Below are 23,397 nucleotides of genomic sequence, written 5' to 3'. Positions count from 1 at the left end.
GCATTCAGGAGCCAATAACGATTCGTCGTGTTTCTCATCGCAGTTCGGGTTCACAGTAGGGCAGAACTATCCAGCCAACCAGAAGCGGTAAAGCAAATTAGGACTGTTCATCCCATAGGCCTACATCTTTGTTTAGTCGCTGATAGTTTGACAGCTATCCACTATTATATAAAGGCAATTGATAAATATATAAAATAGTTTTTAGCAAACTATTTTATTTTTTAAAATCGTTCTAAGTAAACGTTTTTATTTTTAAAATCGTTCTAAGTAAACGTTTTTATGTCGGACGGGTAATTACTGTTTGAGTGTACTATTACAACTGGCCACAAGGTGGCTATCTATAATTTGTATCTCTATGAAGGCATATAGTGTATGAATAACCAATGACACAAAAACAAAACCAACTTTTCATTTGATGTATTTTTATTAAAGTTGCATAAAAGTGTAACAAAACTGGGCAAAAACAAGACCTTTTGTTGATATTGCTACATTTGTTGGGTGGCTTGATGAAATCAATATCAAATCCTCTCTAATCTGTATGGTATTAGCTCTTCACCCCAATGACGGGTTATAAACCGTATCTATATTTAGGACATTTTCCCTCGAACAGTGAAAAAAAAGACTTTTTTTAGTAACAGTCTAGGAAGATATAATCCAAACTGGGATTTAGAAAAAGGAACGAAATTCACTCAGATTTAGTTCATGATTGAATATGCCTGCTACAAATTTGACCCATCACAGCATTTCCCCAAACGATGCAGTCCATCCTGATTAGGGGATTGACAGTATGGGCAGGCAAAAGCAATCGCACCAGTATGTATCTGAGTGGATTTATTCTTGACTACATATTAAACCCAAGGCCTGGCGTTAAGAAGTGTCATGAGCACAATTAAAAACAGACCGGTAATCAAATGGTCTTCTAAACAAACCACTGCATCAAGGCCTACGTATTAAACACCCACTTCTAGAACATAAAAAAACCCAAACTGGAATCTTTCAATTTCCAATGATTGAAAAAGATCTGCAGAAGAGTCTAGGTATTTTTTTGTTTCCTTATTTTTTCCTTTTTTTTACACTTTGCCACAACTCTGTACGGTAACAGAGGTTCCAATATAACACACATTTAAAAAAAAAAGAAAGAAAGAAAATGTCTTCCATTTATTTGGTTTGTATAACATAAATAATACCTAAGGCAACATCTGTTTTAAAAAAGGAGAGGAGAGTAGAGGGAAGGACAGAACAGGGGGATGAAAACAGCAGAGGAGAAGAGGGGAGCAGTGTTTCGCTGTCTAGTCAGCTGACGCCGCGGCCGCTGCCGATTGGTTGCTACCAATCCACCTGCACTCATCCCATTGGCAGATGGGCCATGTCCTCGATTCCGATTGGCTCAGAACCAGGAACAGATGGCTTATTCTTGGAGATGATTGGCACCCGAGGAAGGAAAACACTGAGACCTTGTGAGTCGTCCAAGGATCTCCTTCCTCCATCTGCCTGCGTGTGTATGTGCGCGTGCCTGTGCACACACATGTACGTGTACAAGGGCGAGCATGCATGAGGAGGAATGAGAGAGAGCGAGAGGACGGGGTGCCTGTGTGTTTGCGAGATGCAGCTGTGGTTTTCAAATGTGTTTCCGCTGCCGTCGACCCAGAGGGGGCGTTTGTTTTTGTGCGCGAGTGCTCCCTGTCTGTATGTGCGGTGCCCGTAGGAAGTGATTCAATGCATTGAGGCATTGGAGCTTTAATCTTCCACAAGGGCCTGTCCTCCCATACAATGTCTCTCCACTCCCAGCTGGTCCGCTCATCACCTCTAAACCCCTTACTGGTGTGTGTGTGTGTGCGCGTGTATGTATGTGTATATATGCGTGCGTGTGTGTGTTACCGACATTGCTCTGAACCAAACACTTCAGTTTAAGAATGCTGACCCAGTGAGGCCAGTTGAGGTCGTTTGAGTTCAACTCCAATTTCTGGCCACCAAACGTGTGGAGAGCAAAAGAGATAAGGTAAGCTGATGCGTCTGAAAGAAACTAGAAACTAGAGAGAGAGATCAACAGACAGAAAGACGGTGAGAAACGAGACAGCAAGAAAGAAGGCATTTTGCGATTTAGGTCCCCATGTGTTGATGTGGAAAATGTGTGTGAAAAGTGAGGACCTGGTCCTTTACTAAAACTGATTTGTCGTACGGAAAACAGCAGAAGACAGGAATGAGCGAACTATCGTACTGAAAAGGTTACCTTACACTATGAAGGATCCTACACACACACTATCTTTATGAGGACTTTGAACAGAACAAATATAAGGCCCTTCCGGGGTCTTAGCTATGCTTGTGAGCGCATAGTAACAAAAGTAAAAGTGTTATAGTGGTAGATGTGTCAGATGGTAATTTTTAATTATCGGTGAATTTGCATTCGTTCGGGATACGAATGAGAAATGCTTCTGACTTCAGTGGATTCGAAGTACGTAAAACGTTTCCCTTCAAGAATTAGGTTTTTCAAAACAATCAACCTGTTTCCTCAAAAAGTTTCAAACTGATAGTGGCGAAGATAGAATATGGATAAGGATAAGAGTGAATAATTCAACGTATTACAAACTCCAGGCACCCCATTGGCCACTAAAAAACAAAAACATTGTTTCCGAAACAATGAATAGTAAAAATAAAACAAAACCCCACGAAAATAGTCTTAAGTTAAACCATGGCCGTGGAAATTGAATTATTTACATCAAATTTAAACCTTTCACAAAAGAAAGACAATAAAAAAATAAAAAAAATAAAAACGTAATAGTTCAGAAATAAACCCTGTTTGAAGCTGATTGGCTGCTTTGACAGAGTACCCCGCCCCCCTTTCGTCCGACTCCTTTCCTCTTGTTCTTATTAATTAATCTATTCTCCGGTAACGAGAAGATGGCGCCATCGTGTTTAATTTTCCTGCTAAATCTCCAGCCCGGTGTTGTAAACTAACACCAGCAGGAGGAATATACACGTTTGTCGCCAACATGAAGAAGGCGGCTTTTGTCTAGTCAGGACAAACAGCTTTTTATCTTTCCCCGACAACCATGTGGTTCGGGGTGAGAACGCTGAACGTGAAAAGCAACCGACGACTCGGGTTCAGCTTGGCCTGGGGTTCTCCTAGGAGAGGGGGGGAGGGGGGAGGGAGGGAGGGAGGGAGGGAGGGAGGGAGGGAGGGAGGGAGGAGAAACAATGTAGGGTTGGGAAGGAAAAACGGGGAGGGCAGGAGGAGGACTGAGGAAAATGGAGAAGTGAGGCGAGGTAGGAAGACAGAGTAAACAAAGGGAACTTAAGAGGAGATGGTGGGGGGATGAGGAAGAGGAGGAGGAGGAGGGGTAGGAGGAGGAGGAGTATGAGGACAGGATGTTGGAGGTTCTATCATTTCTTCTGAGGCGTGGAGAGTTTCTGCATCCCTCGGATCTTATCCAGTAGCTCGGACACGAAGATCTACGGCAAGACACAAGGGACAACATTTATTTTGTTGGTCTAAACATAAACAAAAACAGCCTCACGTTACTAAACCTTCTGAAGGGATGCAGAGCAAAGAAATCCAGGGAACGTACCTCCGTGGGCTTGAAACATTCAACCACCAACTCCTGCAACACAAGAAGAATATTATGGGATGGGAGTCTGACGCTATTATGAATTGTTTAGCATTAAATTAAAGGGCAGCTGTGTGTGTGTGTGTGTGTGTGTATGTGTGCGTACGTGCGTACGTGCATGTCTTACCTTGACCCTGGCAGCCCGTTCGAGGTCACTGGGCATGTCCAGAAGCTCGTCCACGTCAATCTCCAGCTCAGGGATGGCCTCCTCCTTCAATAACACACACACACACGCACGCACGCACACACACACACACACACACACACACACACACACAAGAAGGTCAGTCTCAGCTTCTTTGTTGAATCGTGCTTTCAAACATGCAACCACATTTACTATTAATAAATAATACGTGTGTGTGTGTGTGTGTGTGTATTGGAAAGCAGGGAGTTATGGGAGCATTTAATTGATGGTTGACTGTGTCTGAGAGCGTCAGCAAAACAAAAGACCACACACATGCCTCATCTAATATAGAAATTCCTCAAACTATAATCTGAAATCACACAGTACTCCTCTATGGCAGCCTATATATGTAAATACAAGCAGTCATTTACTCTTGTTGCTGCCAGATGAAGTCGGTATGGTTGACAGGTTTATATTTATCTGTCGACTACCAATAAAATGGATCCATACGTCAGGTTCAAGATGCAGGGGCTGTTCTGCGGGTGCAACTCCCCAATCTGACCACTAGGGGGTAGCGGATACCCCTTTACTAAACAGGATCAGGACAAAGGAACAGCATGGCTTCGTGTAATTATACGCTTTCCCTCCAACATGGTTAGTTTGTACACATCGATGGATCGATTTAGCACGCACAAGCTTTCCTCATCAAATAATACCTTGCTGAGTCGTATTAAATGTGTTAAACACTAAATACAGCCGTAGAGGGAAGTGGTGTGGGTGAAAGGAGACGGAGGAGGAGGTCCCTATATCTCTTGACAGATAAACCGAAGTGTGTGTGTGTGTGTGTGTGTGTGTGTGTGTGTGTGTGTGTGTGTGTGTGTGTGTGCGTGTGTGTGTATGTTTGTGGGTGTGTGTTTGTGCTAACTGTATATGTGTTTGTGTGCATTCAACTGTGCATGTGTGTGTTATTAACCTGGTCTAACCACTGGTGTTAGTGTGTCTGTGTAAACCTCTCCTCTGGTTTAAAGAAGTGTCCCACAGTGATCTGTACCAATAGCCACACTAGAGACACGCTAGCTAACACACAAATCGACTTTAAACTCTGAAGAAAAGAGAGTTGATGGAAAAATAAAATCCACATCTAGATAATAGGGAAGTTATATGGACATCAGTGACAAGTCAGCCATGACTTTATCGAGCTTCACGCCATACATCGCTCCTAACCACAGCACTGATATTAACATGAAGCTATATCTCTTAATGCTGACTATCACAAAGGATAAACTGCAACAACGGCCTCCAGCTGACTCGTTGTTTAGTTGATGATCATGCCGTTATTGCCATTTAGCCAACTGCCAACCTTCCTTTTTAAAAAAGGTGTGGCGCGCAAATCCCTCCTCAAGCTCCTCAAGCCATGTTTTGTCTGCAGACCTTTTGTAGCGTTTAGCGTTCACCCCTTTTGCTCATGCTCGCCGTCCCTTGCTTTGAGGTCCCATGACCGAATCCACCGCTGGTCGTTGGAGCGTCCCTCGTGGGTTGTACGGTGGGGTGAATCAAATTAAAGGGAGACTAAGGCCCAATCCCATTTCTACCCCTTACCCCTTCCCCCTTCAAAACAAGGGGGAGGGGTAAGGGGAAGGGGTAAGGGGTAGACATGGGATTGGGCCAAATAGACACTGGAAGAAACCGATAGAGTTTCTCTCTCTAGTCTCGTGTGCTCTTGTCTCTTCAATGGAAAATAAGCTCCCGTCCTTCTTTCCCTCTTCCTGTCTCTCTCTCCTTCCCCCCCCCCCCCCTCCCATGATCCAACTACTAGTACCCTACATATTGGATCCACATGTTTGTGTGGAAAATCATTATGGCAATTTGAACAGCTCCTGTGGTGGTGCCATTTTGTGAGTGAGTGTGTGTGTGTGTGTGTGTGTGTGTGTGTGTGTGTGTGTGTGTGTTTGTGTGTGTGTGTTTGTGTGTTTGTGTTAGACCTTTAACCTTCATTATCACTTCCTGCTACGCCTCCTTCTCCTCCTCCTCAATTAAACGAAAAACATGCCTGCAACTCATTCACATTCCCAGGCTACCCCCCCCCCCCCCCCCCCCCCCCACACACACACACACCGAACACACACAAACTCTTCAGTTTGTATTGAACAGCTGAACTGTGCCCCAGTATTACTCTCTCTCCCTCCCCCTTACTCTCAGTCTCTCTTCCTCCCTCTCTGGTTTTCTCTCATCCTCCCCTTAGTTAGAGAAGCCCAGACCAGCTGTCTCTGCACCTGCCCAAGTACCCCCCCCCCCCACTTCAACTCACACACACACACACACACACACACACACACACACACACACACACACACAGACACACACACACTCACGCATACACATCTTTTCAAACGAGCCAAAGTCTTTCTGTCGATGTTCGCTTGATTCAACTTGCACAATATGTGTGTGTGTGTGTTAACTGTGCTTGTGTGTATTCCACTGTGCGTGTTATTAATCTGGTCTAACACCTGGTGTGACCCAGACTGCAGCCTCTCAGAGTGCAGTTTGTAAACCCTCTGGTTTTAAGAAGTCTCCCACAGTGATCCGTCCCACTAGCTACACTAGAGACACACTAGCGAACACACATGTTAACCCGTCTTTGCTGCTACTAAGGAAAAGAGCATATGAGGCTTGGTGCTGTTATGAGAGGCAATCAATCAGTTTATATCCGTAATAACGGTTTACAGTGAAACTTCTCAGTCCCGGATGCTGTGTAGTCCCTTTCAGGACAGTGCTCAAGACTAAACTTTAATAATATCATCTACAAAATAATGTATGAATGAATACCTTAGTTAACATTATCATTGGTAAACATGAACACCAATGGTAATTGATTAATAGAACATTAGTTAATTGTTAATTAATGGTTACTTAATGCGTAATAACTGTTTGTGAATTAATGTTAAATGAATGTACCCTTATTGTAAAGTTTAACCTAAAATAATTTAGTAATCTCATTACTGCTGAGAAACTCTTCAGCAGGACAGAATTGCATTAATAGAGAGAGCTGCTTGCTGGTGATGGTGGTCGTTACCGTGGTGATGTGCGTGTTCGTTGGGTTCTGGGGAGCTTTGGGGTGAGCTCAGTTTAAAAGTATTAGGATTTAATGTGCAGGATGTATGTGTGTGTGTGTGTGTGTGTGTGTGTGTGTGTGTGTGTGTGTGTGTGTGTGTGTGTGTGTGTGTGTGTGTGTGTGTGTGTGTGTGTGTGTGTGTGTGAGTAAAGGATTTACAGTAAAGGTGAGAGACAGACTTACTGTCAGCAGAATGGAGCAGTAACTGACAGACACACCACCCCCACCACCCCTCCCCTTTCGGGTGGAAATAAATCAGAAAAGGGGAACACACACACACACTGGCATTAAGCTGTGTGTATATATAGCTGTGTTAAAGCACATGGGTGGACTTTAAGGACAGACAATGACACACTTATCACAGACAGACAGAGGGACCCCCACGATGTACAGACACCGAGCCTTCAACCAGTCTTCTGGGTCACAGATCGAGTGGCAGGGTGTGGAAACACTAGAGACAAGTTGTGTCTTTACATCCTCCTGGCGCATTTCCCCCGGAGGGGGCGGGTCGGTTCAGTCTGCAAAGGTGCGGCACGGGTCCCGTTTCCACCGCCAAAAGTGACTGTGATCCGGACTGAGCCGTATTGAGCGTTATTCGTCCCGCAGTACTCATCCGTTGGGGTGCTGAGGCGCCTGAAAGGGTGCCGGCAAGTTCGAGCTACACAAGCCGTCCGTTGATTGGTCGACAGAATCGTACTTCCGTGTGACAGGGGGGTAATAACAAACAAACGCAGTACCCGCAAGGTATTTCTGGACAATGGAAAAAGCTTCGTTTATTGAAGAAAATGTTGCGGAAAAGTTAGCCGTCCTTTTTGGACATCCTACATTGTTGCTCTTTGTTCATGCACATTCTTCTTTTTCCTTAGATTTATTAGCAGGCTACACTGTGTCGGGCTGCTATGAGATCGCAATGATTACGTAGCTGCCGCGGTTATCACCATACGGCTTGAACCCCGCCCTACCCCAAGAGTACTGTTGGCGGTGGAGACGCGAGCCGTAACTGAGCTGTTCTATACCGCACCCTCACTACTGGGCTGAGGTGTGCTGGGTCCGAAGCGCATCTGCCAGTGGAAGAGGGGAATTATTGCTTTGTGTGTCTGTGCGAGTGTGTGTTATGGTTGACTGAGGCAGGCCAGTAACATTAAAGCTGGACAAGATCTAAGCAGACTGCTGACTTTCATCAACAACACACATGTATATATTGCGCACACAACAACACACCCACCCACACACACACACACATGCACACCCTCTCTCGCCATGACATCAGAAACGATTGAAGCGATGTTCTGCAGAAATATGAAGTACACTGGAAACCACACACACACACACACACTCTCTCTCGCTCGCCATGACAACAGAAATGACTGAATCGATGTTCTGCAGAAATGGGAAGTACACTGGAAACCACACACACACACACGCACACACACTCACACACACACACACACACTCACACACACACACACACACACACACACACACACACACACACACACACACACACACACACACACACACACACACACACGCACACAACGACAAAGCAGTCTTTGTGTCTCCTCTGTAGTCTGAAACTACACTTTTTATTCAACAATAAGACTTAGTGTCACTGCAAGCATGCTTCTATCCGAGGACCTTCCAGATCACTCGTAACGGGGTTGTCGTGGTAACTGGCCGTTGTAAATGCTAAAGTGAGGGCAGGTGGTACTCATGCCTGACAGAGGAGTAGGACGGAAGGAAAACCCAAAGAAACCAACTTAGATGATCCTTTTAATTTCCTGATTCGTTGTTCACCGTTGTTGATGTGGTGCTGTGTGGTTGTCGGTATGCGTGTGTGTATTTGGGGGGAACGTGTCACTTGAAATACCAAGGCTGCGCCAATGTTTTTCATTCTTGATGGAAATAAATAAGGAATTAATCCAGTGGATGGCCGTTCAAATATTACTAACGCTTTCAAATGAGAGTGAGTTAGTGTGTGTGCGTGGAAGAGGAAAAGGAAGGAAAAGTAATCGCTGTGGTGTGGAACAAAGACCCCACACACTCCCCCATATCCCCCCCACCTGCCTGACTCGTGTGTGTGTGTGTGTGTGTGTGTGTGTGTGTGTGTGTACCATGTCGTCTATCCTAGGTCTGGAGAAGTGCTTTGTTCCTTTGTTGTGGTTCTACAGTCAGTCACTCCACAGCCCCTGAACATCGCTCTCAGAAAGGCTCCCCAAGGGTGGCAGCACGTCTCCCCGGGTTGAGGCCCACACACACGACTGCACACACACAGACACACAGACACACACACACACACACAGACACAGACACACACAGGTCTGATGCGCCCACGAGAGACGGAAGAATCCTTCCTCCAGTCGATCTGCGGTTCACTTTACAGCTCACGGTCCAACGCTCTCACGTTACGCTCAAGACATGGAGAGAGCAGAAGAACCACAGTCCAGTGTTTGACTCCGCGCCCAAAGGCTCTGCGTTCGATCCCCCTAACGTGCGCGGCCTAACCTGTGGGCATGGAGCAGGACGACCCCTGGACCCCACCTGCGACCGCCTACCTGTATCCACGACGCAGCTCCCTCTGGATGAGTGTGTCCGTTAAATGACCCTAGTAGAAAGAAACAAGGGGATCTAACCCCTATAGAACTAGACTCGTGGTGGCTGGGAATCTTTTAACACGCACACACACACGCACAGGCCTTCTTCTTCTTCTGTGGTTACCTCTGTGAGGAAGCGGGGGAGGGTTAGGTAAGAGCGGTGGGAGGGGGAGGGGGAGGGAGATGGGAGCTTAGATGAGTGTTGCCTAGAGAGGTCTGGATGAGTTAACATTCCAGAATAGCAGCAGGCCACTTCCTGTTTGGTCACCTGACCCTGGGAGATAGTCGTACACGCAAATTTGTGTGCGTGCGTGCGTACACGCGCGCGCGTGTGTACTGAGCAGCCTAATGAAAAAGTCAACAACGAGCACAAACCACACGACGTTACGTCGATAGCAATCAATACAGCACACATTTAATCCAGCGAGTGTGTGTGGCTGTGTGAGCGTGTGTGTCTCTGCGTCTCTCTCTAGCCCATCTAATCAGATAGAAGCATTTCCTTCCTGGAATAAGATAAAACAATCCTGTTTAAACCCGCTACACTCCATCTATGCATCTGCTCAAACTCTGACGCTAGGCCTCGTGTCTCTCACACACACACACACACACACACACACACACACACACACACACACACACACACACACACACACACACACACACACACACACACAGTGTTTAATCAGGCGGGCCGTGTCCTGCGTTGTTTGCGCTACGTAACAGCGAGGGCAGCGGTGCCGTATTTTACAAGGCCATGAAGGCAGCATTCTCTCGCCGTATTCATATGACCGGAACATTCTACAGGCCGCCTCCCACTCAGAGTATTCCCCTTCGCAAGTTCCCACGGCTGAGAGAGAGAGGGGAGGGATAGAGTGTACACTGACTGTGTTTATATATGGTGCAGGAGCATGTGATAGGAATGTGCATCGAAAAGTAAAAGCGAGTTGGAATTTTGGATTACGCTCACGAAGCCGTCAGTGTGCTGATAAACGCCTAGATGTGCAACCGATCTGAATGGGTCCAAAAACACTACTCAATATCTTCCTTGGGTTTTCCAGAGCAAGGGCCATTTTTTTCATTTTCTAACAATTTTTCCGATGTACTCCACAACTGGAAAAGTGTTTAATTCCAGGGTTTTCCAGGTTGCATGTTCAGGGCTCCTTGGTCGGAAAAATAAAGGAAAGAAAGCCAGTAAGATGATGAGGAGGAGGATGATGATGGAGTCCTCTGTTCCTGGCCTTGCTTGTGTATTATTATGGTCTGGAGCCTGCTTTTGTCTCCATGGATACCAGTCATGTTATCACAACCTTATAGCAGTAGCGTCGCGGACATGAACTCCAGTTAAACGGGGGCTCTGATACCAGCGTTTAGTTATTCTTAGCAGACGCTGTTATCCAGACCGAGAACGAACGGCGTACAATCAATACTGGAGCACAATGTTAAGTGCGGTTAGTGTTTAAATGTTTCCACTAAAACCGAATCGAGAGAGCGCTGAGTATTTATAGCATGAACATAGCTTGGTTGAGGAGTGGTTTTGTAGCAGCACAGCACAAATATATACGCACCCAAACTGATTTCTGGGAGGACAAAATGAAAAACTGTATTCTGCAGTAGTGTAGACAATAACGTTCACAACATACACATCATGGACAATATGTTTAAATCGCTTTGGGTTCAATGGCTCCTCCCTAGAGGCAAATTGGTGTCTTTGGCAGAGTCTCATCTGGCGCGACACACCTGGTCACCAATGGTTCGCTAGTAGGCGAGCCATCTCCCAGAGGGTTGGTGGGCTAGCAACAAGCCTCCACTTCTAGGAGTGTCCCCCCCCCGGCCCTCACACCACCATCTCCTCTTACTCCATCTCCTATATACACTAGAGGTTATGCTAGGTCACTCTCAAACACACTGGTGATATTTCCCAATTGTTCACAGTCTCACACATCGCCATGAACCATGATGAATGTGAACTGAAGTGAGTGAAAGACAGAGACAGAGAGAGAGAAAGAGAGAGATATACATGGTCAGACAAAGTGAGAGATACTCTAAAAGTCCTCAGAGATTTGTCTGCACATGCATGCAAACATTGAGTGATTACCACAACACTAAGGCGTGAATGAGGAGATTAGGAGCAGATCAGGATGACAAGGAAGACATTAAGTAGGATTACAATGGATTAGCATGTTGTCACATTTGGCCGTTTTACACACTCAAACGTTCCTGGCCCATCAGTCAACTCCTAGGGTTTCTACATCAGAGTGCATCATGGGATTTTTTTTGCTGAAAACTCAAGAGAGTTGTTATAATGTAGAATAATAAATAAACATTAATAGAACGTATCCTAGGCTAACCAAAATGTTGTTTTGCCAAGTCTCGCATCAGAACAATGTCACCCAATAATGATTGATGATCATTTTATGATTACTTACGAAACCATGTCCAAACCACCATCAGGTAGTCCCATTAACATTCATATACTTCTATACTGAAATGGAGGTGGTCATTGCGTTCTCACGTCAGGATGTACAAGCCCTATTGGATGGTTTACCAGGGCCAGGTTGGCAGTGATGAAGGCTCAACCACTCTGACAAACATCGGGCCACTTATAAACTTAGTATACAAGGAACAACTACCGTACTTACGTACTTATATAAAGACTGGTTATCTAAAGGATTGGCAATGGTCCACAGGAATGATTGCTGTTGGTCTAACCATTGTAACGTTTATCAAGGCGTATAGGCTTTTTTTTTGTGTTATATTTTGTGATGCATAGAAAGAGAAAGACTAGAAGAGGGAAAGAAAGAAAGAGAAAGACGAAGCAGAAGAGGGAAAGAAAGAGGGCAAATGCATCAGCAGCTTATTTGATTATAAGCTGCTGATGCATTTGCCCTCTTTCTTTCCCTCTTACAATGCTGATTTTGCATACGCACCTCCATCGAAACATGGCAGTGCGTTCCTTCCTGCTCACTCAGGTGGGGAAGGCTAATTGCCGTTTCCATGGCAATCCCTCCACAAGCTCTTCGTGGGCTTGGGTGAAAGGCAAGGCGAGAGTGATGGTGTGTGTGTGTGGGGGATTACTGTAAGTGATATTAACACAGTGGAGGACATTAACATAATAAGTCTGACGGAGACACAGTCGTTCGTGTGTGTGTGTGTGTGTGTGTGTGTGTGTGTGTGTGTGTGTGTGTGTGTGTGTGTGTGTGTGTGTGTGTGTGTGTGTGTGTGTGTGTTGGTTTGTGCAGGACAGATGAGGGCTATACTGGGAGTCAACGTCAGTGCAAACATCTTGTCTGATGGCCGCCGTCGGTGTAACATTAAATCAGGCTTCATGTATTTTATGCTTTTTTGTGCGAAACTAGGCCTTCAAAGTAAAATAAACGTTTTTGCCGTTTCTGCGATTCTATATCTGAACCATTGTTTGAGACATCATTTAAAATTGTCCAGATTTTTCTTCTTCAAGAACCATGTGGCTTGCTGGTGTGTGTGATTAACTGAAGCACTATTGCGTACAACAAAACACACGTGAAAGATTCAGATTGTAGCCCCGGATGAGCAGCAAATGTGTAGCGACTCGTCTGCTTGGAACCCCAAGTGGCAGAAGACCAATCGGTCCGGTGGTTTGCATTAATGATGATGAATAAATCTGACAAGCGTCGCCACGGAGATGGAACACGTCCCGAGCCAGCATAGGTTTGACAGCGGTCTCGTTCGATGTACAAAAAAGGCTTTTCGTTTTAAAAGCCCCAGCGTGATAATAACAATCAACTTTACTCTAATGAGATGAGTTGGAGCCAACTGACTTTTTCCACGGTCGGCTATTCCGCGCACGTGACCGTTGCTAAGTAACTGCCGGCTCTGTTGCCAATCTCACACAGTTGGCCGGCCAGTCACAGGTGACGTGGTAAAGGAGAGTCTCACTCCAATATGGTGGAGAGGGGGTTCTTTCTGAGCTCTCTCACCCTCCCTCTTTTTCTGGCGCTCACCTCCAATAAAACATGTCAAGACGAGTGTAGGGATTTATCCGTGACTAAACATGTCCGACATTTATCCAAAACGACATACTGTGAGTTTGGATCGGGTCAATAAGGAGCAGGTAGGGGTCGTGGGGTCATCTTGCTCGAGGAAGCCAACAGGTTTGATTATAGACAGTGGGGGATGAAACCCAGAAACGTTCTGTTTGGACACGCGCACACACACACACACACACACACACACACACACACACACACACACACACACACACACACACACACACACACACACACACACACACACACACACACACACACACACACACACCTAAGTCCCTAGCTCTGGCAGACACCGCCCCTGGTTTAACATACTCCCATGTACTCCCGGCGGGGGAGCTGGCCTCTGCTACGACCACCGTGGGCCTCATTCCCCCAGAGTCGGCCTTGGTTCTAAACGCCGGCTGGGTCGGGGGAACTGACTCCCCCAACACCAGCGGGGAAGAGGAGAACCGACCTTAAGAGATGAGAGAGATGGTTGTCCCCCCCCATGCACAGATTAACTACTGTAGTCTCACAAAGGGTGTGTGTGTGGGGGGGGGGTGAACACAAGGGGCCAGCAGCTGATACCACATGCTTGGGGTCTGACAGTCGCACTTATGGATGGGAAGACCACCCTTCAGCTCCACCCCCTATCACGACCGTATCCAATGGAGGGAGGGAGTCAAGCAGACGGGCAGACTGAAGAGCCAATCGAGGGCTTATCAGGAAACATCCGGTCCGAAAACAGGCATTTCGTCTGGAGTAGGGACCTGTCCTTTACTCATACCCAATGGGAAATTCAATACTTCAATAACAAGTGATAAAAATATTGTTTATAACATCTTATAAAATTTGTTATAAATGAATGAGGAGGAACTGCATAATTAATGTTTTACCATATCAAATTATTAGCGATAAATCAAAAATGACAATTGTTAGCTTCTGCTGTAATTTGTAAATTGGCAGTTGGTTAGCATACGCTTTATGTGTATTGAGAATGCCCGGGCATCACAGACTGCGGGAGATGGCCTCGTCAGTTACTCTGGTTATAATCAGGGCATGACCCATGGTAGCCTGTCAGTTGAAGCTGTCTGATTGGGTAATTTGATTCGCCGGTGACCAATGCCTTCAGAGTGACACATGACAGGGTGCCGGGCCGCAGAGAATCAGAGAGACAACCACACACACACAGACACACACACAAAACCCCTCTTGTCTAACTTCTACTTTTATAACCCATTGTGATTTTTTAATACGATCCCTAATGTTTAATCACACGTCGTCATGTTAATTTTTTTGCCGCCACTGGGGTTGTATCGTCAATAGGGAACGACCAATATGGATTTTTCAGCCTTAGCCGATGACCAATATGCTGTTACTGATTTTCCTGAGCCGTTATTTGGAGCTGATACTGCATTTCTAGAAGAAATGCAAAGAAAAATCTGCGGGGAAAAAATAAATGAATCGGCCGATGCCGATACACGTTAGGGCTTTGACTTCGAACTTCGTGATTCGAATATAATTCGAATATCAAAAAATATATAAATAATTCGAACGAATATTAGGCAGCCCTTAATATTCGAACCTGTTATGGGCAGGCCAAGAGGGAGAGACGTCGGAGAACCCATGCAGTCTATTCATAATATTGTAATGACCACGGAAGAGGCAGTGAATGAAGTATTGATTAGACAGCGATTTATTAGAAACATAATAAACAGTTGGAACACGCAAGACCGGTAACCATAGCAACGCCTGTAAACAAACCTCGCAAAGCCCAATCCAGGGCTGAATCCGAATACTCATACTTATAGTATGCATTTTGTAGTACGCCACAAATATAGCGCGTCCGAATGCTCAGTGTGCATTGTGTAGCACGGAAAACGTTTCCGAATGCGTACTACCGCCACAGTATACAACGGTAGGTCACTACGTTACCAAACTACGAGTCTGGTAACGAACGAAGAAGAGATGGCTGACCCGACACTACCAACAGCGGCTTAGAAAGACGTCATAGAAAGCGGCGAAAAAAAGAGACATTAAAAAGAGTAAAAAAGTAAAGTAAGTAATTAAGTAAAAAGAGACATTTTTAATTTAATAGCAACGATGACAAGATGGAAAACAGGTAACTTATCAAGGTAATTTTGCCGGCATCTGAGGGGAGACACGTCATCTCCAAACATCCGGTGGAGTTTCGGCGGTGTTCGGAAGCGTTCAGAGGCGTTCTACGCATAGCTGTAGACCGTACTACACTGTCAAGTGTAGTACGGTCAAGTAGTAGACACTGAACATAAATAGTATGTACTAAGTATTCGGATTCAGCCCAGGTATTACTGAAGGCATTTAATGGTCAAAATATTATTAATAAATATTCGAATATATTCGAATACTAATATTAATAAACAAACGAACTTCGAATATGATTTTTGGCCAAAAGTCAAAGCCCTAATACACGTAAGAAACACAAATATCGGCTGATAATATCGGCAGGCTGATATACTGTATATATCGGCACTGCAATAGAACTACATGAACGGCTGTAATATTTGAATGGGGATTTTAAGAAGTTCATGAACTGCCAACAAACACAAGAACACACCTTACCATACTGTCGTGTGTACCCTATATCTTTATTACTCATGTCCCGTTAATACCTTCCCTATCGTTCACCAAACAGAATATAGTGTCGTCTTTGAACTGTGTTCAAACAGCAAAACGGTTGTATCATGCTTGACTTGGGATTTGATATCAAAGCCAATATTCCTTTCCAGTAAATCAGCTTTAAAAAATGTCGTCTCGTTTTTGAAAAAGAATCTACAATAAAAAAAATCAGACTACAGTAAAAAAAATTAACTGATGACGTCAAAGACGAAGAATCAAATCTTTAGGTCGATTTAAGTGGGAAAAAAAATACATTTTTAGATGTATTTAAAAACACACACACACACACACAAGACACCTTACCATAAATAGAGCAACACATTGTTTGGGGAATAGGTGTGAAATAGTATGCGTGCAAAAAGCGGACTTGTTAGAAAGTGGTGTGTCTGCCTGCTGTGTGTCCATTTATTTTATAAACACACACTTCCTGTGACAGATCGAGCATAACATTCCACGTGTTGACTCACGTCGCCCTCACTCCTCTTTCTCGCCCTCTTTCTTTCTTTTCGCCAGCTTATTCACTTCCTGTTTCGCTCGCCCCACTCCCAAGTCATCCCTCTCTCGCTCTCCCTCACCCAAACACTGTTGATACACGCCCACCATAGGGAGCACACACATTGTTATATTCAGCTAATAGACACGGCTACATCCGATTATATGGTCTACGGATTCACAGGACCCCGTTCAGTCAGTTTAATGGATTAAAAGCACCCTGTTGATCCAGAGAAAACAGGTTTGAACACCTTTGGGAATCAAACCACCCACACCATGTTAGCAAGGTGTCGTCTCTGCAGGTCCTTCAAGTTCGGGCTTATTCCCCATTTTGAAATACTCAACATGGTACTACTTCTGTTTCGCTGCCAAAGATTTCCACAATTTCATAGGTTGTTCCCTTCCAACAGCACTTTTAGATTAGTGGGAAAGCCCAACGAAATGCAACTGAATTAAGTCGTCCAACTGTTAGCTTGAACTAGCAAGCTAGCTTGGGGTGGAATCCAAAATGGATGCCAATATGGAGCATCTTGCTTAATATTATCCTCCATAAGACTTCACGATACTCTGAAGAATGATCCAGATTTAACATGTGCATGGTCGCGCGTCAGTTGCGATCAGAACCCTCAGACAACCCATTCTAGAATGACTGAAACAGAATGATGGAGTGACGGACACAACTTAGAATCTGAGCTTGGATATCCAGTCAAAGTCTATGTCTCTCTCCCTTTCTCTCTCTCTGTGTCAGTAGGTCAGTAGTGTATGTAATGTATTGCTGACTCACCCCATACTCAGCCAGGATGCTTCTCTGTGACCATGTGTTTGTGTGTGTGTATCTGTATGTGTGTAAGGGTGGGTTCCAGACAACGCCAGTCTTTCATCCCTGCTGTGCAACAAACGATCTTTGTAGGAGGGCGGCTTTGGCTTCCTGTGTGTGTGCACGCATACACAAACACGCACACACACTGGAATGTTGTCTTTGGGGTCTGAGGTTTACAAAAATGGCCAAAACAACCCATGATCCGAAGGTTCCCTAATACCCTCTCACACACACACACACACACACACACACACACACACACACACACACACACACACACACACACACACACACACACACACACACACACACACACTTTATTCGGCCCTTGATCACTACTTCCCTCCATTGTGTGTTTGAGTTTTAAGACAACGTGTCGGCCCTTGTGCAGGCACAATAAATACACTTGGGTCAGAAGGAGAGCACTTCACTTATCTCCCGACAACCACCGCACACTAACTTTAACCCCCACTCCCCCCCGAGTCAAGACTGCTAGCTGCTCATAAAGCAAATGTCTATAACACCGTAGTGAGCCATCCATGAATCAATAGCAGGATTCATTGGTCATCGATTCATTAATTCATAAGATGGAGTATCATTACAGATTTTTAAAGGTGAGTTATAGAAGAGGGTACCTCACTATATGTACCAGGAGTTCACAACAATCGGATCCAGTTGGCGTTACTACAACATCGTTTTTGACAGGCGAATGATCTTGTGGAATATTGATCAGGGCCTAAGAACTGCCCTAATTGATTTGTCGATAAGACTTGTAAAAGACAAAATAATTTTCTTTGTTTCATTTTTTTTTTTTTTTATCAACGTTGGGTGTGCAGTGCATAATGGATATGGCACATATACAGATTACAGAGCCCAACCATTCTTACCCAGAACACTATCGGACACAATGACAACATTTACTACTCATCTAAGGGTCCCTAGCATTGTTCGGAATAGTCGAGTACGTTCGAGAAACTTAAGGAAACATCATATAGGTCTTAAATGATGATAGTCAATAACAAAAACTCTACCTATAGACCTTGTGTTAGCCCAATACGTTACATCCTGATTCACAAACACACACATACGTTTCTGCTATTTTGTCCTTCTACAGCTGGCCAATCACACCTCTTCCCTGACGCACAGCCCAAACCCTAGTCCCCTCCCTCCATCGACTGTGTGTGTGTGTGTGTGTGTGTGTGTGTGTGTGTGTGTGTGTGTGTGTGTGTGTGTGTGTGTGTGTCACAACCATGGCAGGAAGCATGGCAACAGATTTTGCTGTTGTACCCCCAAATGTTTAATTAAATTCATTCTTTAATCATGGATTCACGTTCAGTGTCGGTGAGGTGGGGGAATCTCCTGCATAATAACGCAGGACTCGAGCTGTTATTTTTTTTTTTTCTAAAAGGTTGAATAAAGAGTGTTTCTATAAAAAAGGCTGTTATAATATCAAAAGAAAGTGAAAGCAGTGAAATACTGTGTCAACTTATAAACATTAAACCAGCCTGTTGCCATGGAGATGATGGGCAGAAGAGTGTTGATTTACAAGACAACGGTAGAGGGGTCTGAATTTCTTCCTCCAAAACATCTAGCCTAATATTAACAAAATCATGAAACAGGGAGGACGATGTATTGCCTGATTCCAAAAGAAGAAGAATCAGTGACTATATCAGTGTAAGTATCATATTGAACATGCACAATGGAACAGAGACACAACCAAGTTAGAATAATGACCAACTGACCGACTGTGGACGGACTGTAGACAAATATATGCACAATTCACATATTCAATAAGATTAGTTATAATTGTAATTACTCTGTGACACAACAACAACATCTAGAAATGTCTCAATTAGGAAACACCACCATCTCCTTCATCTTACGCTGGGAACCAGCAAGGCCCATATCACTTTACACTAAAGCACACACATTTCACCAGTTGTCTACGAAGTCTCTCTCTCTCTCAACTTGAACGATTCTAGGTTTACCTTAAAATATCATACGAAGGCCCATTGTGTGGTGTAGAGGTAGACAGAAGATGTGCATGCACATTGTTACAGTGCACGGCTGAACAAAGAAAATAAAGAGCAGAGATATGGATTGTTGCCGGAGGCACATCAAACACACAAAATAAGGGAGAGAGACACAGAGAAACAGAGAAGTGGAGACAGACAGACAGAGATGATGAGAGGCAGAGAGAGACAGAAAGAGAGACACACAGAGCGAGAGAACGGGAAACAGCAGAGAACACATTAGAGAGAATCCCAAGCATTGTGTTGTCTGAAAACAAAGAGGTTCCCTGCTAACACAGACTTAATACGGCAGAAATGGCTCAACGAGAACAAGCCTGCAGTAATCTCTGTCATCCGAAGCGGCAGAATTGGGGTTTAAATAATAATAGAGTATAGAGTGAGTGAGTGAGTGAGTGAGTGAGTGAGTGAGTGAGTGAGTGAGTGAGTGAGTGAGTGAGTGAGTGAGTGAGTGAGTGAGTGAGTGAGTGAGTGTGTGTGTGTGTGTGTGTGTGTGTGAGTGTGAGTGTGAGTGTGTGTGTGTGTGTGTGTGTATTAGTCATGTCCATGTGTGTTTGACAAGACAATTACTGATTAAGGGAAGTGAGGGACAAAACTCCTGTCGGTTTAGGGTATAAATAATTACATCATTCCTTCTCAAGAGCGACATGAGTAGCCAGGTGATCCCATTGTGAGAAATGGCCGCCATCTGTCTGCGGTCTAGACCTCCATCTTTTGGAGACTTTCGGGACGAATTAAACAAAACAACAACAAAAATAGGCATTTGATGCAATAACGCATAGTCTATATGCAAACAAGCAAAGCCTAAATTAATAACTGATAATAACGAATGAATAACCACATTTAAAAAGTGGATGAATAGGTGAATGTGTGAACAGGTTAAACAATGAGTGAATGAAGAATGAATGACTGCATCGTGTACGAGTGCGTTTGGCCAAATGACTTTTCCTTCCTTAAACTTTGACACCACGGGGTACTCTGTGGGCAGTGGCAGTTCACAGGATTCCCCTTCTGAAGGATCCATTCATTATTCATCTTTGCTACCCAGTTTCAGTTGCGAGAGAATACATTTCACCGAAACAAAAACATCAGCCTGTATTGGGAACGGTCTCTTAAAGAAAAAAAAAAATCACATTTCACCCGTGTGAAAACAAAAGAAAATGTCCTACTTTATTCAAATTACCTCCGATGGCATTTGAATCCCAGCAGGGTGGCCCTGTGAGCTCATTGTTCTCGAGCCTACATCGGTATAGACGGCCCATTTACATGTGGCATTCAAACCCCAGAGTGGGTGAGATGCCCCGACCTTGCGCTAAAAACGAGAGAATAAACACTTTTATATGAAGGTGGGAGTGGAGGTCTTAATTGAGCTAGCACTGCAGTAGGCCTATTGCTAAGGCCTTTAATTATGAAACATTTCAGTTATAACGAAACAAGACAATGAATCCCTTTCTGGGTTAGGGTTTGAATGGGAAACTCTATTCTCGACTATTTTCGGATAGCCTCTTATTGCTTCATATGCATGTTCTGTTCCAGCAAAAATCCCAGATCGGACCAATGGGGAATGCAAATCTGTTGATATCAATGATCCAACTTTTCAGACATTTATAGTCGATGTTGCATCAGAGGCCCTTAAGGAATGTATCGGCTAGTCAGATAAATTCAGACAGCGAATCCCTGCCTGAACCGATTTAATTGCTGGTGGGTTTGAGTCGTTAAATGAGGCAGAATGTGGAAGAGCTGGGTATAATCTTCACCAGGTGTGGATGTGCACACAGTCCTGCCATTACCAAGCACGTGCATCGTCTTCCCAACCGACATTTGTCTGCGTCACTCATTCCAATTCCCGTCCTCTCTAGTTGAGTTGGACTCTGTCCCTTTTACCCCCACCCTAGCCTACCGAGAGCTCCACTACTATACAACCCTTTAGTAGCTGTGTCTTCGCTCGGCGCTAGGAATAGAATATGGGTCACCGCCAGATAAGTAGCCGACTCGAGCTAGCGGGCTTACCGCCGCCTGACGCCGCCGCTGCAACTGCCGCCCACCCCTCGTTGCCGCGTCCCCGCGGATAGTTTGAGGCTAGCGGTGTGAACAGGGCGTTCAACATCGCTAGTTTGGAGCAGTGTACGGTCAAAGCGTCTTTACCCTATAATTACAGCTTTAAGGGATATATATATATATATAGCATTGGATATAACTATACCACTTGGAAGAAGGAAATTAAGTTCTGCTGAAGGAAGAAATCATATGTATGAGCACATTGTGCTGCAAATCTGCAGGTGAACCCCAACACAATATTTTAATTCCCATTTTTGTGCTTTCTGGCTGGAGTGTTCCTTGCATGTGGCCCATGAACGAGATCAAACCTCACTAGGCCAAAAAGCAACAACGTTTTTTTTTTTTTTCAGACGCTATTAATTCACACTGAATGCTGAAAAGGACTATCAATGTAAACGGCCGCTAATAAACGGATCGATTATAATCGGCAGCCCCTTTTACTTAGCGAGACGGTGGATCCATGCAATCGATCGGTTATTAATTTTTTTGGTGAGGCCCGGTTATTCTCAGAATCTTACCTCACAGTCGTAGAGGTCCGTGAGCTGATCGATAATCCATTCCTCCAGGTTCAGTCTCTTCCGGAGCTCCTTTCGGTCGTATTTGACCGTGACGCGTCCCTGCTTACGGACCGGTGTCTCCGGTTCTTCCGTGGTGCCGGTCGGCGTCTGGAAATATACCCGGGGTTGCGGGCTCGTCTCTGGGCTTGTCACAGCAGCCATGATAGGTCAAGTATATAAAAAAAAACAAAGAAATCCCTGTTAACGGCTGAAAATACAAAGAGGAGCGAGTTGTAGACCTGTTGTGTGTGGACGGTCTTTTGTGGTCCCAGTTAGACCTTTGGTTTAAATCCAAAACCAAATGGACATGGCATTCGTCCCCTTTTCAAAAACAAAAAGGACGAACAAAAACGGATTTAATTTGCAATCTTAGTGTATTCGAGTTGAAGGAATGCTGACTCGACTTCATGCAGAAAAGCCAACAAAGTTCCCGACGCGAGACGTTCACCGAGTCGGCTCTACAAAGACAAATCACACGCGCGGATGGCTCCTTTCTTCGGCTCTTTCCTCCTCAAGGGTTGCCAGATTGTGCGGGAAATCTGGCCCAATCTGGCAACACTGTCCTCCTCGTGCCGGGAGATACGTGCGCGAGCCTTGCGAATTCGACGTTACGTGGTCACGCGCACGCACGCGCGCACACACACACACACACACACACACACACACACACACACACACACACACACACACACACACACACAAACACAAATGTTGGTTTTCTCTGCGCTTCACAACCTTTTCCACTCCTTCTCTTCTTGCTCACTTGTTACCTATTCTCGCCCCCATACAATTTAGGATTTCCCTTTTCTCTCCCCCTTTCCTTTCTCCCCATGGCATTGGGTCCTCCCTCCCTCCCTATGAATGCTCAGCTGCTGCCGACGCACGCACACACACACACACACACACACACACACACACACACACACACACACACACACACACACACACACACACACACACACACACACACACACACACACACACACACACACACACACACACACTCACACACACACACACACACACACACTAGACTGAGCTGTTTCTAAACAGACTTGTCTTTCTGTCTCTGGCCTGCTAAACAGAAGAGGGATGAACATTTATTCATTCGAGAAATAGCTGAGGACATCCCTTAACCTAGAGGACATGAGAAGCCGTTACTGAAGAACACACAGGCAGCGCAAATCAAGCCCAATTACAAACTACAACTTGTCAAACTACAGTTAGACAAGAGCATGTTGAAACTGAAAACATTCACACTTATTTTTGTGTTCAAGAGTAGCTAGCTTTTCTAGTTGGTTAGACTGTTTTAGAGAGAATGTATGTGTGTGTGTGTGTGT

At 44.9% G+C, this 23,397-nt stretch overlaps 1 protein-coding gene across 1 annotated transcript; it reads right to left on the bottom strand.

Annotated features, from left to right (window-relative positions):
- Positions 1 to 405: 405 nt before the first annotated feature.
- Positions 406 to 22,641, bottom strand: ppp1r14bb (protein phosphatase 1, regulatory (inhibitor) subunit 14Bb). Its single transcript, XM_030337820.1, has 4 exons — positions 22,019 to 22,641; positions 3,733 to 3,816; positions 3,567 to 3,599; positions 406 to 3,450 (listed from the first exon to the last, which is right to left on the bottom strand). Exons 1-4 carry the CDS (start codon positions 22,217 to 22,219, stop codon positions 3,382 to 3,384), a joined length of 387 nt encoding a protein of 128 aa, XP_030193680.1. The 5' UTR covers positions 22,220 to 22,641; the 3' UTR covers positions 406 to 3,381.
- Between the last annotated feature and the right edge of the window lie 756 nt (positions 22,642 to 23,397).

The sequence above is a fragment of the Gadus morhua genome, chromosome 17 (assembly GCF_902167405.1).
Source record: "Gadus morhua chromosome 17, gadMor3.0, whole genome shotgun sequence".
Taxonomy (NCBI): Eukaryota; Metazoa; Chordata; class Actinopteri; order Gadiformes; family Gadidae; genus Gadus; species Gadus morhua.
The sequence above is the reverse complement of the archived record's forward strand: the minus strand, read 5'-3'. Positions and strand labels throughout refer to the sequence as shown.